We start from the raw sequence: 23,482 nt of genomic DNA, 5'->3' as shown, positions 1-23,482 counted from the left end.
CCGGAGCCTTTTGTGAAGAGACAGCAATTCACACTCAAATTTAAGAATCACAGATGAACGTTTTTGAAACTGTGGGAGCAAGCTGGCGAGATCACATTCAAGCACAGCGAGAATTTGCTAATTCCACAAAGAAAAGATCACACAACAGATTCAAACCCAAAACGTTTGTGCTTGTTATAAAAACTGAGAAATGATCCCAAGAGTGAGTTCTGTTGATCCTGACCATTAATGGCCAGTCGTAAATGTGAACCCCGTTGAGTTAATAAGAGAAACACACCATGTGGTCGGGCTCTGCTCAGGCCTGGTGTCATCATAAAATGTGAGAGGGCGTCACTCAGGTTTCCTCGCTTCACAAACACTGAGCCGCTGTACCTGCTGGCAACAAGCACCGAAGTCCGATCTCTGAAGGGCAGCAACCTAAAAGGGCCTTTACCAAGAACTGCAGAAATGATGACGCTGTGTTACTGCAGGTTGTCGAAAAGAAATGTGCTTCATTTTGTCAATAACCACTTTGTAAAACCTGTGATTTATTCCAACAACAAAAACCAGAAGGGCAGGGAGATGAGAGAACCTGTTTTTGTAATCCAGGCACTTAGACCTGGGCTATTAGACACACAAATGATAATAAATATTACGTAAGCATGAAGTACAGTGCCGATATAGTCTGGAATATAATTCAAACGATGAAGGTCTCATACATTAAGAGGTCAAGCAACTCAACCTATTAACTCTTGGGTTCAGTTCACAGCTGTGAACTGAAGGTCATTGCAGGTCATCAGACATCCACATCATCAAGCTGACTGAGAAAATAAGATGTGCAAAGCTGTTGTATGGGCAAAAGGTGCCTACTTTGAACCACCTAAATTATAAAACAACTGAACCCAAATAATTCCATCGGTATTTCTTCATAATGCCGATGATTTACGTATATAATCTCCAATTCAGTACATTTTATAATAATGAAAAAGCACAGAATTAGAGTGTTTCCAAAGTTTTGACTTGTAGTCTCTACTTGCATCAACATAAAGCGGAGAGGCTGCTGTACCTTTGTTGTAGAATTCACAGTCGTGTGCTGCAGAGAGAAGTAGAATTTACAGTAGTAAATATGAGTAAAAGACACATTGGATCATGAATACATTTTAGGGATATGTAATTTAGAAAAATACACCTTCTTCTTGATAAATGGATGTAATACAGTATCCATATATTACATTCCAACTTACGGCACAGAGAGGGTGAGCGCCAATCGACAGGAATTCCCTGGTGACAGCAACGCTGGGCATACGCTGCCACACTCGTGCAAAAACATTCACACTCCCCTCCAAGATTGCAGCCACATGTGTCTGCCAGGCAGTTCATGTAGAACCAGGTGACATCCACCTGAGGGTAATGAAAACACATCAGCGGTTTGGAACTATTTCTTCCCAAGTGATAAACAGCAGCTGGTGAACGTTTGATACATAACAGCAGTTTTGCACAAACATTTGTTATGACGATTCATGTTTAATTTTATGTGTGGGAAGCATGGTGGCCTAGTAGTTAGCATGTCAGGCTTGTAGCTCTGGGGTTCAAGGTTTGAACCTCATCTCTGGGCTTCTGGCAATTGCAAGCTCTCCTTGTGGTTGTGTGGATACTCTATGGCAGTGGTGTCAAACATATGGCCCACGGGCCGGAACCGGCCCCCAAGGAGGTTCGATCTGGCGCGCGGGATAATTTAAAAGTGAAAAGAAATGCATTAAAGACACAGAATGAATATTTCAAATAAAATGCAAATCGTGGATTATCCGCTAGGGGGCACACTGTTTTGATTACAGTAGAAGACAACATTGTTTTGATCAGGGAAGAAAATAGCAGTCTCAGTCTGTGACTGAGATAGACCCAGCGCAGCAAATGATATGAAAGCGCCAATCAATGCTTCTTGAGACCAAAACAAAGGAAAGAGATGATATTTTGGTGATTCATCGCACAATATGGCATAATGTTAATGGTTCGGCCCACTTGACATCTATCGAGTCCGTATGTGGCCCACAATGTGAAATGAGTTTGACACCCCTGCTCTATGGGCTTCCTTCCGCATTCCACAAACATGGATCTTGGTTTATTTGAAGACTAAATGTTATATGTGTGTATATTAGAGTGTTAATAGTTGCTTAGGTAATATGTGCCGTGTGACTGGCTGGGGACATACCTTATATTTACCGTTCAGAATTCGCAGATAGTCGCTGATTTTTTTTGTGAGGAACCTATGCGCTTGTTATTCTCGCACGTGTTTTCTGTTTGTGATATTATTACTTCGGTGCCATCTTGTGGCATGTTGGTGCCAAAGAACTATTTTGAAGTGCTTCATTTTGGTAAAGTTGTGCTTTCCTGCCAACTAGTGGCATCTTGTTGTCAAGGAACTATGCAGAAGTCAATTGAGAAGCTTCATTTCGACAAAAAATGAATTGTTGCGTCTTGGGGTCAAGAAACAAAGAAATGTTCAGGTGAATTGAGGAGCTTCATTTTGACAAAAGTAATGCTTTGTCACCATCTTGTGGCAACTATCGACAATTCGAAACGTCTTTTCTGAGGCACCAGTTATTCCCATCAGATAGTGCCACTACTTACCACTGGGTGGCAGGCCTGGAAGACTTCACTGAGCAGAACAGCACACTGCTGCTTGGCAAATGGCTCTTTGAGTGGAGTTAGAGTGCATGGGTGTCTCATATCTGGACCATTCACACACTCAACACAAATTAACAAGAAATGGTGAAGCAACATCTGGTGATGATTATGGTACCACAGATATTTGGAGCGTAATAATGTCCTGTCAAACTGCCCTCATTAAGGTAGTAAAATGCATCACAATGACAATATGTGCTTGACTCACCTCAACTGCCGTCCAACTGTTTCCAAACTCTTGTGCACTTGTTGTGTCAATGTTGTCGGGTGTGCGCATCTCGTTCACTGTCTTCAAGTCAAAGTTTCCACAGAGACCACTCAGCTTCCCCTTAACACATCATCAACATTGAGAAGAATTAACCTTTGTTTGGACATCGAGAGCTTCATCATGATTGGCTAAATCAACGGTGTCCAAACTAGTCTAGTCTGGTGGGATACAGGGTTATTGGCCACCTCAAAATCTTGAAAAATCCTTAAGTATTTTCCTTATCACCTTTGACAGAAAGCTGTTATGTTGACGTTTATTGCTTTTATATTGGAACGTGCCACATACCTGCCAATGAGGTCCAACCTGGATGTGGATGGTGGTTTTACGGTCCCATAGAATGGTGATTTCCTCCTCTGGGAAATGAATTACAGTGAAGTAGCCGGCAGGCCAGATGACCATCTTCTGATTCCTTCCAAGGACACTAGTTGGGGTCTATAATACATATTGTACAATATAAATTAATTCATGAATTAATCATTCAATCCTACGCAACCAGCTCAAAAGATATTGTATTTGGGGCATTGCGGGACAGTGGTTAAAAGGTTAATAGCCTAGTATCATAATAATTATTATATTAATAACAATAATAATAATAATAATAATAATAATAATAATAATAATAATAATAATAATTCTTTTGGAGTCCACCAGGGGTCCATGCTCGGCCTACAACTATTTAATTTGAATATCAATGACATCTTTAATGTATCCCAAGCACAAAAAATGCATTCTTTTTGCAGATGACACCAATATATTTGTCTGTGTGTGGTCTGTCAAGTGTAAATGTGTGCTTGCTCATTCCTTACCATTGTTATTGTCTATTATCATTGTTGGTATGTGTTGTCTTTACCATTGCTGGTATTGTTTACCTTGCACTACTGTACTTTACTCTTGGTGCAATGAAATATTTATCTGCTCTGTTATTTGTTTATGGTAACGCCACCATGCTGAGTCCTTAGTATTTTTTTTTTCGCTAATGTAATGTTCAATGCTCTCTGGGTACTTTTTCCATGTGTACCATATAATTTGCTCGCTGCACACCCATGGACAATGCTATAAGTAATATATACTTCTACCTGGTCTGCATGAAGATGAGAGTGCTGTTTTTCATCTGGTGTCTCAGAGGCCTAATTTACGAGCGCGGACTCGCTCACATTATGGACATAACGTCCTACCTCTAAGCTCATCTTCCATTTCTTGCTTGCGAAAAATACTCAGCACGGCATTTGTTTTTAATTTCACCTGTATGGCATGTCTCTTGTCCATCACTCCTTCTCTCTGTACATCACTCCTTCTCTCTGAAAAGTTATCTCCACACGCTCATGTGCCTGTCTGTTCTTGTGGGCATATGAGGGCTTGACAAAATGTGCGCATTGTTTGCTGTTTCTGATCGACAACTTGCAAATTAAACTTACAGGCTGCCCAGTGTCATCATCAAAAGCTAGGAAGGATCTTCCAATGTTGATCAATAGTGATTTCCTGCAGATTATGCCATTGCCAAAACAATCAATGTTTTCTGCTGTCACACTGAGAATCATATCAGCACTACTCTGCAGGAGAAAAAAACCACAGCAAAGACAAACACTGTCAAAGTCTTAACAGATGATGTTTGAAATGTGCCCCATTCATATTCATACATGAATACTGTCTGTGAAATAAAGTGGTCAGTTCAACGGTCTCACAATGTAAGACTGGCTGAACAAGACAGATAAAGAACAAACAGTGCAAAATATCTGTCACAATGCAACAATCATTAAATAATACAGTGCTGTGATTCGATCATGGTTTGAATGGAAATGATTTTGATGTGTGTATTGAAAATTGCAATGCCAGATGAACATCTCAAGGTATAAGGTCAGTATTGTATATTTTGATATAATTCATACGCAGGTCTGTTTGAAATATTTGCTTAGGTTAATTTTAAAATCATATTCAGATTTTGTTATGAGACCCCAAGGAACAGAGTGATGTCAGTGCTGCAGTTAAAGCCATTCACATATTTACTTTGTGGGTGATAAAGCCTCGGCTGAAGAATTTGACATCCAGCAGTGGTTGTTAATGCTAATATGTAATGGCTAATGCAGTGAGGAATATGGTTACCATGATCACATACATTTACTGAACCAAAATCCTGAAAAAAAGATCATTTTTAGTACCTTTACAAGATAAACTTGACAAGCCCCAATGTAGTCAAACAGCAGGCCATCAAAAGTTCGGTAATGACGATCTCCGTAAGTTGTGCACATGGATGGACATGGACGAAACACACACTGGAATGTCCCATGTTGGCAAACACTACAAAGACGGCAAAGTTTCAGTTTGGACTTGTCACTGCATTACAAAGACAGTTTGTTCACATGTAGTGGCCACTCCTTTTGGAAACTGTCTACAGCTGAATAGGGGAAATGGCTGAATCACTATTAGGCTGTCATCATCATCATCATGTTCTACCTGGATTACAAATGGGCAGAAAGAGTGAGATCACTGGGAGAGGGCTCTCTTTCACCACTGATGAACAACAGAGAGAATCAGAGTTATACAAGAACCCACTTTATTTCCCAAATCTTTTCTTCTCTGTGACAATAGAATTATGATATCAGGTGGACCCTTGCACTGCTCTACCTCAACACCGATTTCAGGTCAACTAAAACTATGATGTGGCAATGCTGTTGACGCTTTGTTTCATTGCGTTAGATCACACAGTGGACATAAATGAGGAAATCACACCGACATTTTAAGAAATAAGTTCCATCCTGCTCTCAATGATGCTGAATAGACATAAACACACTGTGGAGACATACCACTGATGGCAGGGGGAAGACACTTTGTCACCGGGGTAATACTCTTTTCCTTTCCACAGACAAGGGCAGGCCTCAGGCTCAAAGCACTCGTCTCCATGTTTCAACAAGCTGGTGGCAAAAGGAATCGTGAGCATGAGCACGTTCTGTGGAGTCTTCCGATTTAGTTCTAATATGCGATGAGGTGGTGACCAACAACAGCCGTCAAGGAGTGACTACATTACAGGCCTTGCATATCCATCAGTTTTGTCTTTTTGTCTGTATTTGTTTGAGCAGTGGGGTCTTCCACTTTTAGAGGGGCTAATAATTAATTGTGTGAATCCTTTAAAATAACAAGCGAGTTCTTTAGAAGGTAAACTGAATGTTCAAGTGAAAATGTCAGACAACAGTGATGGGAATGAAAAATAGTTCCCACTTACAGGAACTCTGTGTTGCTAAGAACAAAATATTTCAGGTCAGGTGAGGAACGATGCCAGAAAATGAAGGGGCTGCCAAGTTGCCTGAGTGAGCACCATTGAATAAAAAGTGGTTCGATTCGCTACCTACATGAGAAATTTGGACAATGAGGATTCTCACACAGGAAGGGAGAGACAAGTCTTTTTTTTGTCTGGTCCCCTCCTCCATTTACTCCTTGCTCTGCAATGCGAAGCGGATAAGTATCTTGTAATATCAACGGCTAGGTTATATCCGAGTCTAGACAATGTCGTGACAAACTGAATGACCCCTCCTGAAACCCCCCGATGCAACTGAGTAGAGTTACACCCCAGATAAAACGCTGTTAACAGTTTCCTTTGTCCGCCAGCCAAATTGTTGTATCACTTACCCCACATCAAAGTCGCCAACATGTGACTGTGCCAACAAATATGCCCACAATGGGAACCAGCAAAGAGAATCTTAATGCAACAGAAGACAATGTAATTGTCATGTGTGGTTTACAGTTGAGTCAAATAGATATGAGTGTGTCGAGAGAGTGCAAACCTTCGTATTTTATTGTGTGCAAACTAACTGAAGAAAACAAAAGTGATAAAAATACATTTGCAAAGTGACTAAAGAAAAAGCAGTCGTGACTTGACTTAACAAATATTTGACATTTACCATAATATAGACCATGGATTGATCATCGATGTAGTTTGTGTGTGTGTGTGTGTGTGTGTGTGTGTGTGTGTGTGTGTGTGTGTGTGTGTGTGTGTGTGTGTGTGTGTGTGTGTGTGTGATTTGCTCGGGTCCTCTTTCCCTCAACACGATGGTGTCAGTAGCTAGTTTGTCATTTCAACAGCTTAGAAGTGATTACGACCGAACGTATTTTTTTTTCATTGACTTCGGCAGGAGTAACTGAGTCATAAGAACTCTGCCAAGCAAAACATGACTAATAATATTGTCAGAGCAATGATGTTAGTCTTGATTGGAGCATCTATTAGAATTAATGTCAGTATTATTATTAATGAATATATAAGTTGTTTGTGGAAAAATGTTATATCAATATTATTTTATGTGCAACTTCTCAAATCTTTGTTGGAAGAGAAAATATTTTTAGTTTTAACACCATTGCATAAGAAAGACTTTTGCAGTCACCTCACTATTGTATTTATTCATCCCGATGAGGTGAATAAACCTTTTGTGTCGATATTCACAATGACAGTCGTTTGTATACTATCAATTACATGAAATGATGGCATCCAAGTTTTTGTCATTTGAAAGGTCATCTCGGATCACTGGACTTAATGACTCACCCAACCCAGCTAAATGACGCAGAGTCCTGAAAACCAGGAGCTGTTTGTGCACCTGGCTAACCTTTTCTCTTTGTAATGACGTTAGCAAAAAAACACTGTTGTGCTTCATGGTCTCATGCTGATAAAGGGGGACATTTGGCATTGAGAAATTTGATCACATGGATCCACAAAAAATGTTGCTTTAGTGATTATTTTGGATTAATGACCTACTGCTTTATGGGAAAGCTGTTACAAATACTGGATATGGATCTTCACTTCAAAGGGACAATTTTAAATTGTGGCCATAATACACTGCATGACATGAAGACAAACTGAAAATTTCTGGTCACAAAGTACAAATTTATGGCCACGATAGAGGTATAATACAAACGTGAAATACTAGTTTGTTGTCACAAAGTAGCTATAATGTGCACACTAAAAGCAATTTTGTGCACATATCCATTTTAGGGCGATTACAAAAAAAAGAATGTTCCCCATGTTATATGTGGGGCTCCATATGTCTCCAAGATTTTGAAAAAATATATAAAAAATGTGGTTCCCAAACCAGCTCCATGTGCCATACTGATGATGTAACTATTAGTATTTTGAAGCTGTAGAGAGACAAATTAAGATTATTTTTTTTTTTGCCATCTGAAAATTTTAGATGCAGTTTCCAAATGCTTCCAAAGGTCTGCTCATAGAGCAACATTTGATTTATGTAAAAATTCTTTGACCGAGCGCAAAACAGACTCTGCCAGTCAACCCTGTAATCTGTGCAAAGGGGTCATTAACTTGTATAAATTTCTTTAACCCCGCCAGTGTGCACTGTTATCTTGATGACTTTTTGCTTGGTCTCACAGAACAAAACTACTTAACCCTCTTTTTGGGCATGTAGCCAGTTTGGATTAAAGGGATCAAATAACTGTGCTCATGGGGAGGTCCTCGTTGGAATACTGCGATGACGTTAGGTTCAAAGATTTGAATTTAGTAGTCTGCAGTAAGAGTTAGCATCTATCCTCCTTTTCTTCCATGTCCACATCCAAAACCAACAAGATGCACACTATCAAATGTCATTTTCTCAGAATGTGCAAGGATTGTATATTGCTCATTCTGCGTTATAATCACGGACATGTCCGACTGAGACATGTCCGATGTCCAAAAAAATGCATGGCAGCCTGATTGAACACTCTAAATTGTCCCTAGGTGTGAGTGTGAGTGTGGATTTTTTTTCGTCTCTGTGTGCCCTGCGATTGGCTGGCAACCGGTTCAGGGTGTCCCCCACCTATTACCCGAAGACAGCTGGGATAAGCTCTAGCACCCCCCTCCCGCACCTCTTTGTGTGGATAAGAGGATCGGGAAATGGATGGATGGATGGATGGATGGATGTCCGACTCACCCAGAAGGGCAGGTACATCCACTGACACATGGCTCATGTGCTGAGCAGGTCAGGTTGAGGAGGTAAGATTCACAAGTGCGCTCACAGGCCACACCTTGTCCTGGAAGGAGGCCATTCTCCCCATCAGAGCAGTTGTGGTAAAACTGACTCGCAGGGCATAAGCTGTCTGCAAGAACAGAACAAATCGCGTAAAGAAGGCCAATCATTCCGTAACATATTTTGTGCCCCAAAAAACGTTAATTGGACTCTGCAGTGATGAGATGAATGAGAGCTAATCAAAGACTTAAAAGCCAAAACTGAATTTTTAAATGTAAACCCTTTTATAGAGTCAAAAAGGCACAATTTGTTTTCAAGTTGAACTTACCCGCGTCTGTTGTTTGTGACACAAATATACCATCCAGACACAACCTAGAAAGACAACAGAAAAGCTCAGATAATAATGAACTCATGCACATTAGAAAAGAAAAACAAATTTAGCTAAACCATTACTTTCATTTTTTCTTTCTTTCTTCCATCTCAGAGTGGGGCTAATGAGTCAATATGTGTTTTGAACCATTCAACACTTGAATGGGAGCCTGGATGAAGAGAGGCCTTCTAAATATGTCTCGATTGGGACTGACATGAAATGAAGCCTCATTGAAACACATTGTCGAGGTCAGTGTCACATCTGACTTGCGGTAAATCTTCTACTTGTAAACCGATGTGCCATGATTACGCTACCTCCATATGTGTTTCTCCCTTGGTCATTGTAATTACATTACAATATAGTTTGCAAGATTCAAAAAGCAAGTGTAGGAACTTGAATGTGTGCACGTGTGTGTGTGTGTGTGTGTGTGTGTGTGTGTGCTCTGTAGTGTGCAGTTCCATTTTAAACATGAAGGAGAAGCAGAGATGGAGAGGAGGATCTTACTGAACACCTGCTGATGTCATGATCACGTCTCCTGGTTCATATTCAGCACCGAGGAAAGTGCAGGGACACTCATTCCTGCAATATCACCAGAAAAGCAGTCCGTGAATGCAAATGTGAGTTGAACAATTACCAAAAAACTTCAAAACTACAATAAAATAAATCTTGCCAAATCTCTCACAAGAATTATTTACTCGCATAAGGAACAGCAACAGTGTCACCGGCCTACTGAATAAGTATATTGATCCGATTGGTGTCCCATGCACTGACTCCACTTGCCCAGCAAAGTATCCCCCACTCACCCATTTTAATATGCTTATATTTATGTTTTATATTATATATATATATATTTATTGATACAATTTTGTCTTCTACTTACTCCCTTTCATAATTTTGCTGCCGTGATTTGGGAATTTCTCCATTGTGAGACAAATAAAGTTTTTCTTATCTTATCTTATCTTATCTTATCTTATCTTATCTTATCTTATCTTATCTTATCTTATCTTATCTCATCATTCTTTATTTCATCTTGGAAAGTGAAAATCTCTCACTTTCCATATACAAAATCTCAAAATGAAATCCAGACACATGTCTGTGTATCTCTCACATAATGAATATATATTTAATTCTGCATATAACTAGGCTGGGTCGGCGAGAGTGTTGCTCTCTCTGTTGTACTGCAATCTCTCCCACTGGCCCAAAAGCTGCCTGGGTGCTCTGGTCGGTCCGTACCTCCCTTATCGAACCCAGTCCATGCTCCAATCCCACCTACGGCCTCTCCACCCTGGGGTCAGTATGTTCCCGTATCTTGGGGGGCCTTTGGGGTGGGCTGCACCTGGCCTGTGGGGTGGCCTTGGGAATGATCAGGAGGGGGTGACCTGGTTTTGCTGGGACACCCACCATCTACCTTATTGGGTGGTCAGGCTCTCAGGTCATTGTCCTTTAGTGACACTTCACAAACATAGTGCATACACATTTTCCCAGGGAACACCAAGTCACACTAGATAGCACTTAAGGCGGATGCATGATGTTAACCAAATACTTTAGCAACCACTGCGATGCATACAGAGTGGTAAAGCTGAGAATTGGTGCCGCAAAACTACAGTTGTTTATAAATCTGAGGACTTCTGGGATGGTCGGGGACACATTTAATACAAATCAGTATACCGCTCAAGTGCTTGTCTATGTTTTCGCCTGTCTTTGTTTGTTTTGCCTTGCTTCTAAACGTGAATCATAACCTTTCTTTGATAAGTTTTAGCCTCAAACCATAATAAAAGTGCTCAATTTTCTGTTCTGTTTGTTTTATAGGTTCGCTAACACATAAATGAAACTTGTCGGTTGCAAGACAAACATGCATGTTGCACATCTACGTCTCGAATACGTGGTGCTTTCCAGCCATACAGTATATAAACATGCAGACAAAAAGTAGAAATGTTCGTCCATCTCGATGGATTTCTGCTATCATAAAATGTTTACTATGACATGTTTACAAAGTAATCTAAAATTTAAGTCAATCTCTTCTATGGTAAATGGCAAGTCTTTGTGACATATGGTCCACACATTGGCCACTGTCTTACAAGTTCTCTCTCACTGGTTATCAGATATCTGTTTTGTCCCGAGCCTAAGTGGGACTGAAAAGGGGGTTTCACGGTCACTTCCTTGAAGTAACTCTATCACAGAGTAAGTAATGCTGCATCGGGATGTAAAATCGTGGGACAGTTACGAGCAAGTAAGCTGTATGGCTCCCATGGCAAAGCAGCCTGAAAGGGAGCGCCCGATGACTGAACTCTCAAAAAGTCCCGTTTCAGTCCAGCTCAACAGTTTGGTATGGTGTGGTAACAATGTAACAAGGGCCATCCTGTCATGGGCGTCATCCCCCTGGTGGATGAGGGTGTTTAATATTACACATACTTTTCGTGCTATTATTGCACACCCCGCCCCTCAGCCTGCCTGACCTGTGCACGCAGGCGTGTGTTCGCCGGTCGTAGAATAATCCCGGTGGGCAGACGCAGCCTTCTTCGCACTCCCTCCCACAGTGCTGCGAAGACGAGAGGGCTGAGCAGCGGCGTTGGCACGATGACACACACATACCATACTGCATGGTGGTGGGGCAGGTGACCGCTGAAATCAGGGAGGCAGACAACATCAGCACAAAGTTTGAATTTGAGGGTTTGACATTTGTAGATTATTCAGAAAAGTGCTATTGGGTGTTTGTTATGTTAAGTTTTCAAAAAATGGACAACACAGTGCCTCTAAATAGGATGTTGGTAGTAAACTGCACAACACTGTCTTTGCAAGATAGAACATGAATGTGTCCAATTCTTACCACAATCATCTATACGTGATCGGAAATCAATGAGGATGGAGAATCTGCGGCAGTGGCGAGCATAGTGAGCCAGAGCAGAACAAAAGCAAGCTGTTCCGCATTTGCAAGTATCTGAGCGGCACTGCTGGTGAAATGGCACTGGACTGAGGTACTCATGGCAGGGGGAGAAAAGGTCCTGGTTCAGAACATCGCACATCTCCGATGCGTAGGCCACTGAACAAAAACAAAGAAGAAAGGGGGTGAAAGAATGTGAGTTCAACTGCCTGTACAATCTGACTGCATCGGATAAACCTACTTTACAGTACATGCGCTGAGTATTTGGACTTACTGTGATGAAGCAATATTGATCACAAATATAAAATTAATAAAAAAATTATTTCTCTGAATGATTTAAATGAATGGGATGAATTTAAAAACATTGAGAGGCACAGGTAATAGAAAGACGATGTCGAATAATGACAACATGAGAAATAAAAGGAAGCAACGAACCAGCTTGTTGGTGTGTGTCGCAAGGGTCAAGCTGAGGAGGGATCAAGCTGAGTGTACAAGCTGACGAGACCTTCCAGGCATTTCCAAACAGTAAAGGAGTGCTTTCTATCATACCAGAAGGGGACCTGAAGGAGGACAAGCTTACATGAATTCAGTAGCGGATGACTATAAGTCATAGTGAAGATGATCAGTTATTCCAAGAAAATGTTATGCTGCTAAGAATTACATCATAATGCCTTCAAATGTTTCAAAAAATAGAAATATGAGTGCTGCCAGCACTGGGGAGTTGGAGCTCATTGATAGAACCATGAATGCCAACGACTCTTGTGACATTGTCAAGCAGAGCATGAAACCCTCCCTTCAGAAACTGCACCACAGGCCAGTATTCCAATAGATATATATACCCCCCCCACCAAAAAAAAAAAGTATTTTATATAGATATACAGTATATCCATCCATCCATCCTTTTCTGATCCGCTTTAACCTCACAAGGGTCGCAGGGCACCTGGTGATCAACTGAGGCAAGGAATGTCTTAGGGCACAGGCCAATCATTAAAAATAGACGTCAACATTTTTTAGCATGCTTTAAAGTCATCCATCCATTTTCGAATCCACTTATCCTCATGAGGGTGGCGGGCATGCTGGAGCGTATCCCAGCCATCTTCAGGCAGTGGGCGGGGGACACTCTGAACCGGTTGCCAGCCAATCGCGGGCAAACAGAGACGAACAACCATCCGCGCTCACACTCACACTTAGGGACAATTTAGAGTGTTCAATCAGCCTGCCATGCATGTTTTTGGAATGTGGGTGGAAACCAGAGTACCCGGAGAAAACACACACAGGCACGCGGAGAATATGCAAACTCCACACAGGGAGGCTGGTGCTGGAATTGAACCCGGTACCTCTGCACTGTAACCACCAACAACTGGACCACCAGGCTGCACACAAACACACACACATACACATCCACATACACACACACACACATATGTGTACACACAATTATATATATATATATATATATATAATTGCAGTTCTGTCAACACTGGGCTGGATTTTTGTCAGCGTTACCATTCCTCAAAAGACGAGGACAAAATTCCACCACCGACAGGACACAATGTGTGTCGACTTTGAGAAAGTGAGTGAAATCCACTTTCTTTCTTGCAATACTGTATATAGCCCCCTCTGGTCCCAGACTCGGATGTATATCCTTTTACAGCTGTTGAACAACATGCGCCCTTTACGGCTGCCCATTACGACACGGAACAGTGGACCTCTCACAGTAAATTCCTTGTTGAGGAGCAGTGTCCTGTTGGGCACTCGTGTGAGCCAAGCAGTGTGCATTACAGAAAGTGTGAGAAAGAAGTTCACGTTTAGAGCTGCACAATAATGATGTTATAAAATGACAATTGGGCAAAATGCCTCATCATGACAGGAACTGGATGCCGTCTGGAGTGGACTAAAGCAATGGATGGCCCCCTATATGTTCTACATACCGCCCTGTACTTTGCACATCTACTTATCTTAAACACAAGTCTAACCAAGTGACCGCAAAACCACTGCGCTTCTTGATATCGAAATTACTTTGTGAAAATAAAAGGTGAAAGTGTCTTGCTTTGTGCATATCACCACGCGTCGTCTTTTTCTTACATTTGTGAGTTAGTGAACAGAAAGGCACACACTTACAAGAAGTCATCTTGAATGTTGCCGTTGAAGGTTCCACAAAGTCCCACTGTGTCATCCTTCCATTGTGCGCCGACCTGCAAGTAGAGACGAAACTCCTTCCAGGCGTACTGCAGACGGAGGCCAAACATCGTCTTCACTTGGAGGAACATAGACGACAGCTCCTGAATGTGGAAGTTGTCTGCAAGACATCAAGGATGACTATATTAATAAAGTGCAAAACAGCAAGATTTACATGCTTGTTTTTGTGAAACTAAGTAAACTGGAACATTCATCAAGAACTTCATTGGTACTTATTGATCATTGCTACTGCACATCGCTCATCTCGACACGGTAGATGCATATGGTAAAAAGGACGTTCATGGATAATATCTCATAGAGCACACATGATTGAAGTCACAATGCTGGAAGGGGATAAATGAAAGGTTACCGTCAGAGTAGGGCAGGGAGATGCGGTAATGTCCGGCAATGAAGACCTCACCATTGTGGCTCAGTTTAATCTCCATTCTAGGATCCTCGTCAATAACTAAATCGACAGATTGGATGCAAGACCCGTCTAGATTCTGCAATCAAAAGAAGAACGCACACACTCTCAGAGTCGTGTGTGGGCGTCAGAGTGAATTTCCGAATGTGACACTAAGTTCATGGTCTGGGCTTTAAAACAGTATCAAATTTAAAACAAATTTCCCCTAAAAAAATGTATTTTTTTAGGGGAAATTACAACTTACAAGGAAGAAAGATAGCAAGAAAACCGGCAAAATAGCAGGGTAAAACTACAATTAACGAATTTATGGTAACAAATGAAAAGCCGCAATACAGTGAATCCACAACAACCGAACCGCAAAGTAGCGAAGGGGCACTGTCTTCTTTGTACAGTACTGTACAAGAAAACTGAAATCATACATGCAGTTGACTCACAGCTCCACAAGGGGCATTCTGGATGGTGACGGTGAACTTCCCTGAGTTGCGACTTTTGGCAAGGACGTACTGACACGTTGCTGGAAAGGTGTAGATACGCCCATCGAATGACTGGAAATAGATATCACCAGTAACAGAGCATTCACCTGTTGGGCAAGGGGAAGAATTTCTAAATTAGGCTGCACCTTGCTTTGTGCTTGTTTTAAATTGGGTAACTACAGAAAGGGAGAAAATGTATGGAAATGGAAGCTATGGTGGTAAAATCCTATTCTTATTCGCATTTATGATGGAATAGAGCAAGACGTTGCAGCAAATGAAGCTGTGCCCCAAATAGACAATGCAGCAAATAAAGCTGTGCCTCAAATACTAATGTACCAGAATTCAAGCAAATACAGTACATACTAGATTTCCATGCATTTTGTTTCACTTTGCCAGCAAAACATACCAGTAACCTCACATCCAGTTCTCCTCAACATGAACTTTTACAGGTACCACCATTCAGTCACCAAAATAAGAAGAGTTAAATTCACTGTCCATCCATCCATTTTCTGATCCGCTTTATCCTAACGAGGGTCGCGGGGGGTGCTGGAGCCTATCCCAGCTGTCTTCGGGGAGTAGGCGGTGGACACCCTGAACTTGGCAGCCAGTTGCAGGGCACACATAGACGAACAACCATTCTCACTCACAATCACACCAAGGGACAATTTCAGGTGTTCTGTTTTGGAACGTGGGAGGAAACCGGAGTACCCGGAGAAAACCCACGCAGGCACTTGGAGAACTCCACACAGGAAGGCCTGAGCTTGAATCAAACCCTGCACCTCTGCACTGTGAGGCGGACGTGCTAACAAGTCAGGCACCGTGCCGGCCTAAATTCACTAGTGCTACTAATCATTGCCTTGTGATACCTGATCAGATAACTTTGTAAAAATGCAGCCATTACGAGAGGGTGGAGACCAACCTGGGCAGTTGTATTCGGTGCAGTTCCACAATCCAGCTACACATGTGCTGACACGCAAAGGAAATACATTGGTCATCTGATAATGTGGGGCAATTGTGACAGATATTATATTTAGCAAAAAATAATGACACACCGGTCTGTCAATGGTTCATTTAAGGCACACGGGCTGAAAGGATACAAATCACAAAAGGCCATAACGTGTCTTACCAGTTTCTACATTCCTCTTGTACGATTTGTCCAGATGGGTAGGACACGCCATGATACTCACAGGGACAGTCAGAAGGCATCACACAGCTGCCGTCCTCAAATATCAAACCTGAGCACAGAACAATCTACGATGATTTTCTTTTCTTCAACGGTCAAAAAATGGCGTCATACAAATGGAAAATGATTATCGAATCACCATTGGGACAATAACATCCATCCAGGCAGGCCAGCCTGCTATCGATGCATGTTCGCGCTTGCTTGCAGGATGATGGGCAACAGCCGATGCATTCAAGGTACTGCAGACCTTCAGGACACTCCTTCACTGGTTGCAATGAATCCAAAAAGAAAGAAGACATGAAATGATTCGAAGATAAATCATCAGGTGAGTATGCACAAATCTGATTAAAATCGGCCTCAGCATTTCCTCGTTCTTGAGTGTGTGACGAAAACTTAGCGTCTATCCCAATTAGGAAATAGGACATTTTGGGGCATGCTAATTGCATGCGGCCATGTTGGGCATCCAGAATAAACAGAAACATCAGAAGCATACCACACTGAGGAATATGGTCCCTCCAACTGCTCAGTGGATGATCAGCATGAGCACAGGCTCGGGAGTACTCCGTAAACACTTGACATACCGCATCATCAGTTGGACCCGACCTTTAAATAAGGGTACACAACTAGGTTAACTTGTAATGGCTTTGTATTGTTGCTTTATTCAGACATTAACATTTACACACTTATTAGAGTGAGTGAATGTATAGGTAGAGGAGACGCAGATGATTTATGTTCTCTGTAGGAGGATCACTGTCCAGCACTTTGAAAACTCCCGAGTTACACAATATTCCACACAAGGCCTCTGAGAGAGAATTTTGCCACACCTGAAAATGACAAGCGCAACTTCGTGCAGATTTTTTTTTTCTTACAAGCAGATGTCGTTGAAGCAGCTGGCCATGTAGGACAAGGGGCTGACAAAGTCATGGCAGCTTTGGAATGGTGGATCCAGCAGCATTAAACATATTTCTTCCACTTTCTGATGGAAAGAGCAGGAAATGAATTACATTTATAGCAACAATTTTCAAAACTATAAATGAATGGTAGTGGTTGACGCAATGTACTATGCCTCCTCCAAATGTTTGCAATACTATGTCACTACTATAGTCAACAAAAGAATTAGGTCACAACAATTAGGTTAGCTCATATAAAAACTACTCACATATATGAGTGAGTATATATATTTTTTGGGGGGAGGGGGGGGGGGCATGAATGAGTCTTTGTCAGAGATTCTTACCAGCAAGAGATGCACATCGACTTCTGTACAAGGTGAAGGGAAACCAAAAGGCACCGTGGGACATGGGGCCTGGAGTGGCTCTGGCTCCGCCCAGCTGTTTCCAAACATTTCTATTTCATGAGTAAGGACACCTGCAAAAGTTGCACAGTTTTGCTTGTCATAATTTTCAAGCAATGTCATATACAGTATGTCATTTGGTTTTTCATCTAAAACAGTCAACTGTGGACTTCTAACCAAAAGCATTTCAACATGGTCAGCTGTTCCTATTGTTGGACCTAATTCTGTATTTTACAAAATGCAGATTATTGTGGCAAATCTTTAGAATACACCATTTGTCAAAGGTTGCTGAAGTATGCTTTACAATTGCTCATGTGTGTATGATATAACTTTATGAGAAGAAAGGAGCGTCAGCACAGAGCGCAGATGCGTATGTGGAACTGTGAGTCGCCGGTTAGAATTGAAGCGGATTTACATGGGACAGGAGATGTGAGACAATCTCTTTTTTTTCGTCAATGGACGCTACAGCTTCTTGTTTGCTTTCAAAATTAGCTTGTAGCAGTGCACATTTTCAGCATGAAGTATTTCATCCACTGGTGAAACGACACTTTATTTCTCTCCTCTTTCATCTAAAACTGCTTCAAACAACAAAATGTATGCAGAAAAAGTGGTTAAGATTGGACGACTGTCTGTGTGTTATGTGTTGTGTTGTATTATTTTGTCATTTTATGTTAACTGTTCTGCTGATGCTGGCGTGGGCACCTGCAGCGGCTCCTCTCTCTCTCCTCTGGTTGAGAGGAAAGAAATTGAATCTGTGCTGTATGTTTCACGTAGAGCACATTTGACGATAAAGTTGATTTGACTTGAATTCAGTGTTTAAAAAAATATTATTTTAAAAAATGTCATGACCAAACCAAAAATAACCTGCATATCATCTCCAAAAAAAAAGAACTCACTTTGGACTGCTTGCTAACAAGGTGATCTTACCGTAGCTGGCCCTGAGGTCATCCTGTACATCTGCATTGAAGTTCCCACACAGGCCGCAGGTTCTGCCCACAAATTCTGGGCTGAGTTTAATGTAGACTGAGCCGCTGCGTCCTTCCCAGGCCAGCGTGAAGCCTTGCGTCTGCGACACCAACACGTACTGGGAGATCTGCTCTAGATGCAGGTCATGGATGTGATGTGGAAGCTGCAAACTGGATTACAGTATTTTTTTAATCATAAAATATAATCATGAATTTAAAAAAGTATTGAGTAGCACATTCTCTTTGGTACATATAAATAAATAAATAAATATAAAAGACTGACATTAAAATAAATATATAAATAAGTTATTCAAAAGCCAAGCTAAAAAGATGTGCCTTAAGCCTCCTCTTAAAAAGATCATCAGACTCTGCAGACCTGATGTTCTGTGGTAGGCTATTCCATGGTTGGGGACCAAAATGGCTGAATGCAGCCTCACCGTGTGTTTTGTTCCTCACCCTGGGAATAATTAAAAGGCCAGTGCCAGAGGACCTCAGGATCCGCGGCGGTTCATATGATAAAAGCAGGTCAGCTAAATAAGATGGCCCAAGACTGTTAAGACATTGAAAAACTAAAATACAAACATATTTTGAATCATTTTTATGAAAGAAGGACCCAAAAGATAATGCACAATAACTTGTTCCATCTTGTTTAAACTCCTAACCTTTGCCCTTTGAATGTCACGTAAGTGGCGTGCAACCGGATCTCACCCTCCCATGGAAGGAAAAGGCTGACAGAGCGCTGGCAGCTGTAAGACTCGGAGCCACAGTCTGCGTCATTGTGCACCTGCGACATAAAAACATGTCCTTTTTGAATCGCATACACCATTGTACAAGGACAACATTCTCTTTAGTTTGGGATTCTCTTGGACTTGTCTTTCCTCAGCTCCAGATTTATGATGATGTGATGATTTTATACACATGATGAGAAAAATATCTTAGAATTTCCAAGAAAAAGAAAGCTCCATTTACATTTTTGTTATTTGTTTCTTTGCCGTACAAGTCAACATATTACTGTACGTAAAAATAGTCCATGGTGCAAAAACAAAGTTTGCAGACCACTGCTCTACATAAAATGTGACTGTGAATGGTTGTCTGATTTGGCCGTCCTATGATTGAACAGTGATTAGTGGGGGTGGGGGTGGCTTCAAGAAATTTCCAGCTCCCTGTCCCCATGAACTGGAATAGTCAAAGAGACGGTCATGTTGACGTTGGGTCATCCAGGAAACCATTGCAATGGGCTGACAATAGCTTCATAAAGCCTGACATTTCAACACTGCACACTTCTATTATTAACCTCGCTTGCCGTTTGTTCAAAAGAAATTTTCTAGACCCCTCGTTTGTGGTTATAGTCGCTCTTGTTTCAATCGTTTTCTTGTTTAGTAAGTATTTTTGGATTTCTTGTTATTCTTGGATTATTTAAATTGCGTGAACTTTTGATATTTCGTGGTGTGCATTTTCGGCTATCAAAGTTACCTTGGTGTTTGCAAGTGTCTTTTTGTTCTAATTGGCTTTTCCTGGTTTTGTGTTGCCAGCGCTTTCTGTTGATACTTTGTCAGTTATTTGCTTTTCTGCAAATACTTTTTGTAACATGGTTTGTCTGAGTTTATTTGATCCGCTTACCATCTGGTCCATTTTCGGATTGCATCATTAATCCACAAATTTAGAAACATTAAGAAAGGCTTACGGGCCTCATGTTCACAACTCACCTGGACAACGATGCTGGCCTGAGTTGTTTCCTCGCAGTCTTTCAGTAGCGTATATGTGCATCGGCCAGGGAAGTAGTAGTAGAGGCCATCAAAGGTCTCAAAGTTATATTGACCCCAGGTTCTGCATGTCATCTCCCTCTCAGCTCCAGGATTTGGAACTGAGGACATGAACCGGGAAGTCAGAAATAATCAAGATTGAAATTGCAAGTTCAGGCTAAAGAAGAGGAAGAGTGATCAAATCATGTGTCCATGCCCAAAGCATCAGGCCTAAATTAGGGGGGCTTCAGTCACACCTTGACTGGGTATTTTTTAAATTATTCTTAAGATGTACCTGTCTGACACCGGTGGCCAGTGGCCTGAAATAAGCTGCAGTCACAGGACTTGGATTGAGTGCACCAACCACCATTCAGGCATCGAAAAGAACATGACTCTACAAAAGATTTTTTAAAAAGTAGTTACAGTACACTGTTGCTCAGGAACATGCTTTTTAGACAGAGATTACCCATCCATTCATTATCTTACTTTCTATGAGTTACATCCTGGACTGGCCGTCAAGCAATCGCAGTCCACATGCACACTTAAGACAAACAACCATTGACGCTCACACCGATGGACAATCTAGTCTTCAACGATAGATGTTTTTGGAATCTGGCAGGAAGCTGTAGTACCGGCACTTGGTGATCAGGCAAACTCAACACAGCAAGGCGTGAGCCGAGATTCGAACATGCTAACCATGATTCCTCCGTACTGCCTACTGCACCCAAAGTGCACAGCCAAGCTTCAAAATTTGAAAATTCAAAAGTCCCCACCTGGCCTTTGGAGAAGTGGGGCCCCTCCAAATTATGAAGCACTTTAAGTTTGTTTAAAAAAGCATTTTGATGCATTATTTGTATTATTCTTAACTTGCCAGTAACTGCACACATCACCAAACAATGGCTCCTCACTTGGCCTATGACACCATCTGTTTGTTGGGCTCCCAGCATGTGTGTCCACTCAGCCACATCACACGCAAGTGAAGGTATCAAACAGAGGAGTTCATTAGTCAGTCAAAGGCTGTTTTCCTTCTGTTCACCAAGTGGGGGTTTCACGGAGAGTTTCAATTTTTAAAGTCACATTCAAAGATGGGAGGGGGGTGGTGGATTGTAGAGACACACATAATTTCCTCGACCTCACAGTGCAGAGGTACGAGGTTCAATTCCAGCTCCGGCCTCCCTGTGTGGAGTTTGCATGTTCTCCCCGCACCTTGGTGGGTTTTATCCAGGTACTCCGGTTTTCTCCCACATTCCAAAAACATGCATGGAAGGCTAAATGAACACTCCAAAAATTGTCCTGAGGTGTGAGTGTGAGCGTGAATGGTTGTTTGTTTCTATGTGCCCTGCGATTGGCTGGCAAGCGGTTCAGGGTGTCCCCCGTCTACTGCCCGAAGACAGCTGGGATAGGCTTCAGCAACCCCCGCGACCCTAGTGAGGATAAAGTGGTTCCGAAAATGGATGGATGGATGGACAATTTCGAGTCTTAACTGATCATACATGTTTTGGACAGGCGTAAAACCCACACAGAAAAGCTCAAGTTAAAACAGATTCGTAACACCGACTGCATGCATTCATTCTTGTGTTTATGAAGTGAAAATGTACCTGAAATCAAATGAAACCGCAGGGCTTCTTTTGCCTTTCTGGTAAAAACCGAAGCATTAATTGGACGTTCATCATGCGAGAAGATTCTGTTTGCAGGGTTTCCTGTTGGGTTACTTGGTGCTTGGGGTGATGGTTTGCCTGAACCAATCGGAGATTTGTCAGAAGTAGATGGATTTGATGACGGTGGGTTGGTCAGTGTGTCTGATGTTTGTAATCTATTTCTGGATTGGTTGGCTGTTTGGCGTGTAATTACAGAAGCTACTGCTTGGTTGACTGGAAACTGCCTTGCTGTTGATTGGCTGGAGGATGACTGACTTGCCTGTATCCCTGCTCGAGTCGATGGGGTGACTGAGGACTTTCTGGCTAGTGTTGTATGTGAGGATGTTGTAGGGCTGTCTGATTGGATGGCTGAAGCCAGAGTGGTTGGTGACTGGCTCCTGAGCACTGTCTGGGTTGAGGATGGCTTCGAGATTGCTGAGGTGGTGAAAGATTGTTTGGATTGTGCTTTGCTGATTGAGTCCATGCCAGATGCTGCAGCTCTATTTGGTAGTTGGTTGAGAGATGCTGTGGTCACTTGTAGTTGTTTGGATTGTTCTGGTCTTGATGGTAATGTACCGGCTGATACAATTGATGAAAATTTTGTAAAGTTCAAGTCCAGTCTTTTTTGGGAGACGAGAGATGTCTTCCACAAGTCCTTGGCAGTCGTGGTTGAGTCGTTTTGACTGACCAGAGATTCCATTGAAGATGATCTGTTGGGAACTAATGGCACATCTGTTGATTGAAATCCCTAAAAGAAAGGAAATTGACACTCCGTTGGCCTTTTACTGGCATAACGAGGCAACCTAAAAAAATGTAACCTGATTCTGACAGGATTTAGTAACTAGGGTGCCTGGATTTCATAAGAACAACTATATTCACACAGAAGGCTACAATACGCAAGAAATTGTAAATATCGTTGCAAGGAGAATGGTCATTTTATATGAATGAAAGTCTGGAACTAGCAAAGCTTTTGTATGTGAAATAACAGCAACACTTCCACTGACTAAGGTGTCTACCTGTCCATACATACAGAACTTTTTAGAGTACAGTATCGAGAACAGTACCGGTACTTGAATATTGTTATGAGTGATTGTAAGCAGGGGCCCATTGGTAGTACAGTGGTTCAGAGCCCTGACATTTGGGCACCTGGCGCGGATTTGGTTTCCACTCAGTTACACACATGGAGAAGAAGGTGTCAGTGATGGGGCACTGCTAAGTAATTTGAGAATTTGGCTCAAGGGGACCTTGGCAGTGTTGAGGAAGCAGACCAGCATCACTCCAAGAACAAGTCCCACTTCCTTCTTCTGCTAGTGCTTTCTTAGATGTGGCTTCAGCTCAAACCTACCTAGTGCCTGCTCGGGCTCGGTGCATTGGGGAGCCTGTCACCTTGGGGGGCTTACAACACTAGGATGGCACAAATGAGCAGTTCCGCCCCTGACTCACGTCAGTGCTGTAAGGTGGCAGCCCCAC

The 23,482-nt window shown here is 42.0% G+C and overlaps 1 protein-coding gene across 1 annotated transcript in view; it reads right to left on the bottom strand.

Moving 5' to 3' along the window:
• Window positions 1-23,482, bottom strand: part of otog (otogelin) — a 50,102-nt gene that overhangs the window by 24,497 nt on the left and 2,123 nt on the right. Inside the window, exons 4-32 of the mRNA XM_086107735.1 lie at window positions 21,974-22,760; window positions 20,671-20,769; window positions 20,340-20,497; window positions 19,296-19,417; window positions 18,596-18,804; window positions 17,612-17,742; window positions 17,247-17,353; window positions 16,871-16,980; window positions 16,517-16,642; window positions 16,321-16,429; window positions 16,114-16,160; window positions 15,156-15,301; window positions 14,668-14,800; window positions 14,241-14,418; window positions 12,555-12,679; window positions 12,066-12,278; window positions 11,695-11,860; window positions 9,743-9,817; window positions 9,193-9,240; window positions 8,833-8,994; window positions 5,731-5,838; window positions 5,086-5,224; window positions 4,345-4,479; window positions 3,215-3,361; window positions 2,870-2,989; window positions 2,608-2,724; window positions 1,224-1,380; window positions 1,046-1,072; window positions 278-439 (exon numbers count right to left, since the gene is read on the bottom strand). Of these exons, the coding sequence (XP_085963861.1) occupies window positions 278-439; window positions 1,046-1,072; window positions 1,224-1,380; window positions 2,608-2,724; window positions 2,870-2,989; window positions 3,215-3,361; window positions 4,345-4,479; window positions 5,086-5,224; window positions 5,731-5,838; window positions 8,833-8,994; window positions 9,193-9,240; window positions 9,743-9,817; window positions 11,695-11,860; window positions 12,066-12,278; window positions 12,555-12,679; window positions 14,241-14,418; window positions 14,668-14,800; window positions 15,156-15,301; window positions 16,114-16,160; window positions 16,321-16,429; window positions 16,517-16,642; window positions 16,871-16,980; window positions 17,247-17,353; window positions 17,612-17,742; window positions 18,596-18,804; window positions 19,296-19,417; window positions 20,340-20,497; window positions 20,671-20,769; window positions 21,974-22,760 (4,363 nt within the window). The remainder of the gene's footprint in view (window positions 1-277; window positions 440-1,045; window positions 1,073-1,223; window positions 1,381-2,607; window positions 2,725-2,869; window positions 2,990-3,214; window positions 3,362-4,344; window positions 4,480-5,085; window positions 5,225-5,730; window positions 5,839-8,832; window positions 8,995-9,192; window positions 9,241-9,742; window positions 9,818-11,694; window positions 11,861-12,065; window positions 12,279-12,554; window positions 12,680-14,240; window positions 14,419-14,667; window positions 14,801-15,155; window positions 15,302-16,113; window positions 16,161-16,320; window positions 16,430-16,516; window positions 16,643-16,870; window positions 16,981-17,246; window positions 17,354-17,611; window positions 17,743-18,595; window positions 18,805-19,295; window positions 19,418-20,339; window positions 20,498-20,670; window positions 20,770-21,973; window positions 22,761-23,482) is intronic.

The sequence above is a fragment of the Hippocampus guttulatus genome, chromosome 3, assembly GCF_054856545.1.
Source record: "Hippocampus guttulatus isolate MCC_2025c chromosome 3, RoL_Hgut_1.0, whole genome shotgun sequence".
Taxonomy (NCBI): domain Eukaryota; kingdom Metazoa; phylum Chordata; class Actinopteri; order Syngnathiformes; family Syngnathidae; genus Hippocampus; species Hippocampus guttulatus.
This window is presented reverse-complemented; position numbering and strand designations above follow the sequence as displayed.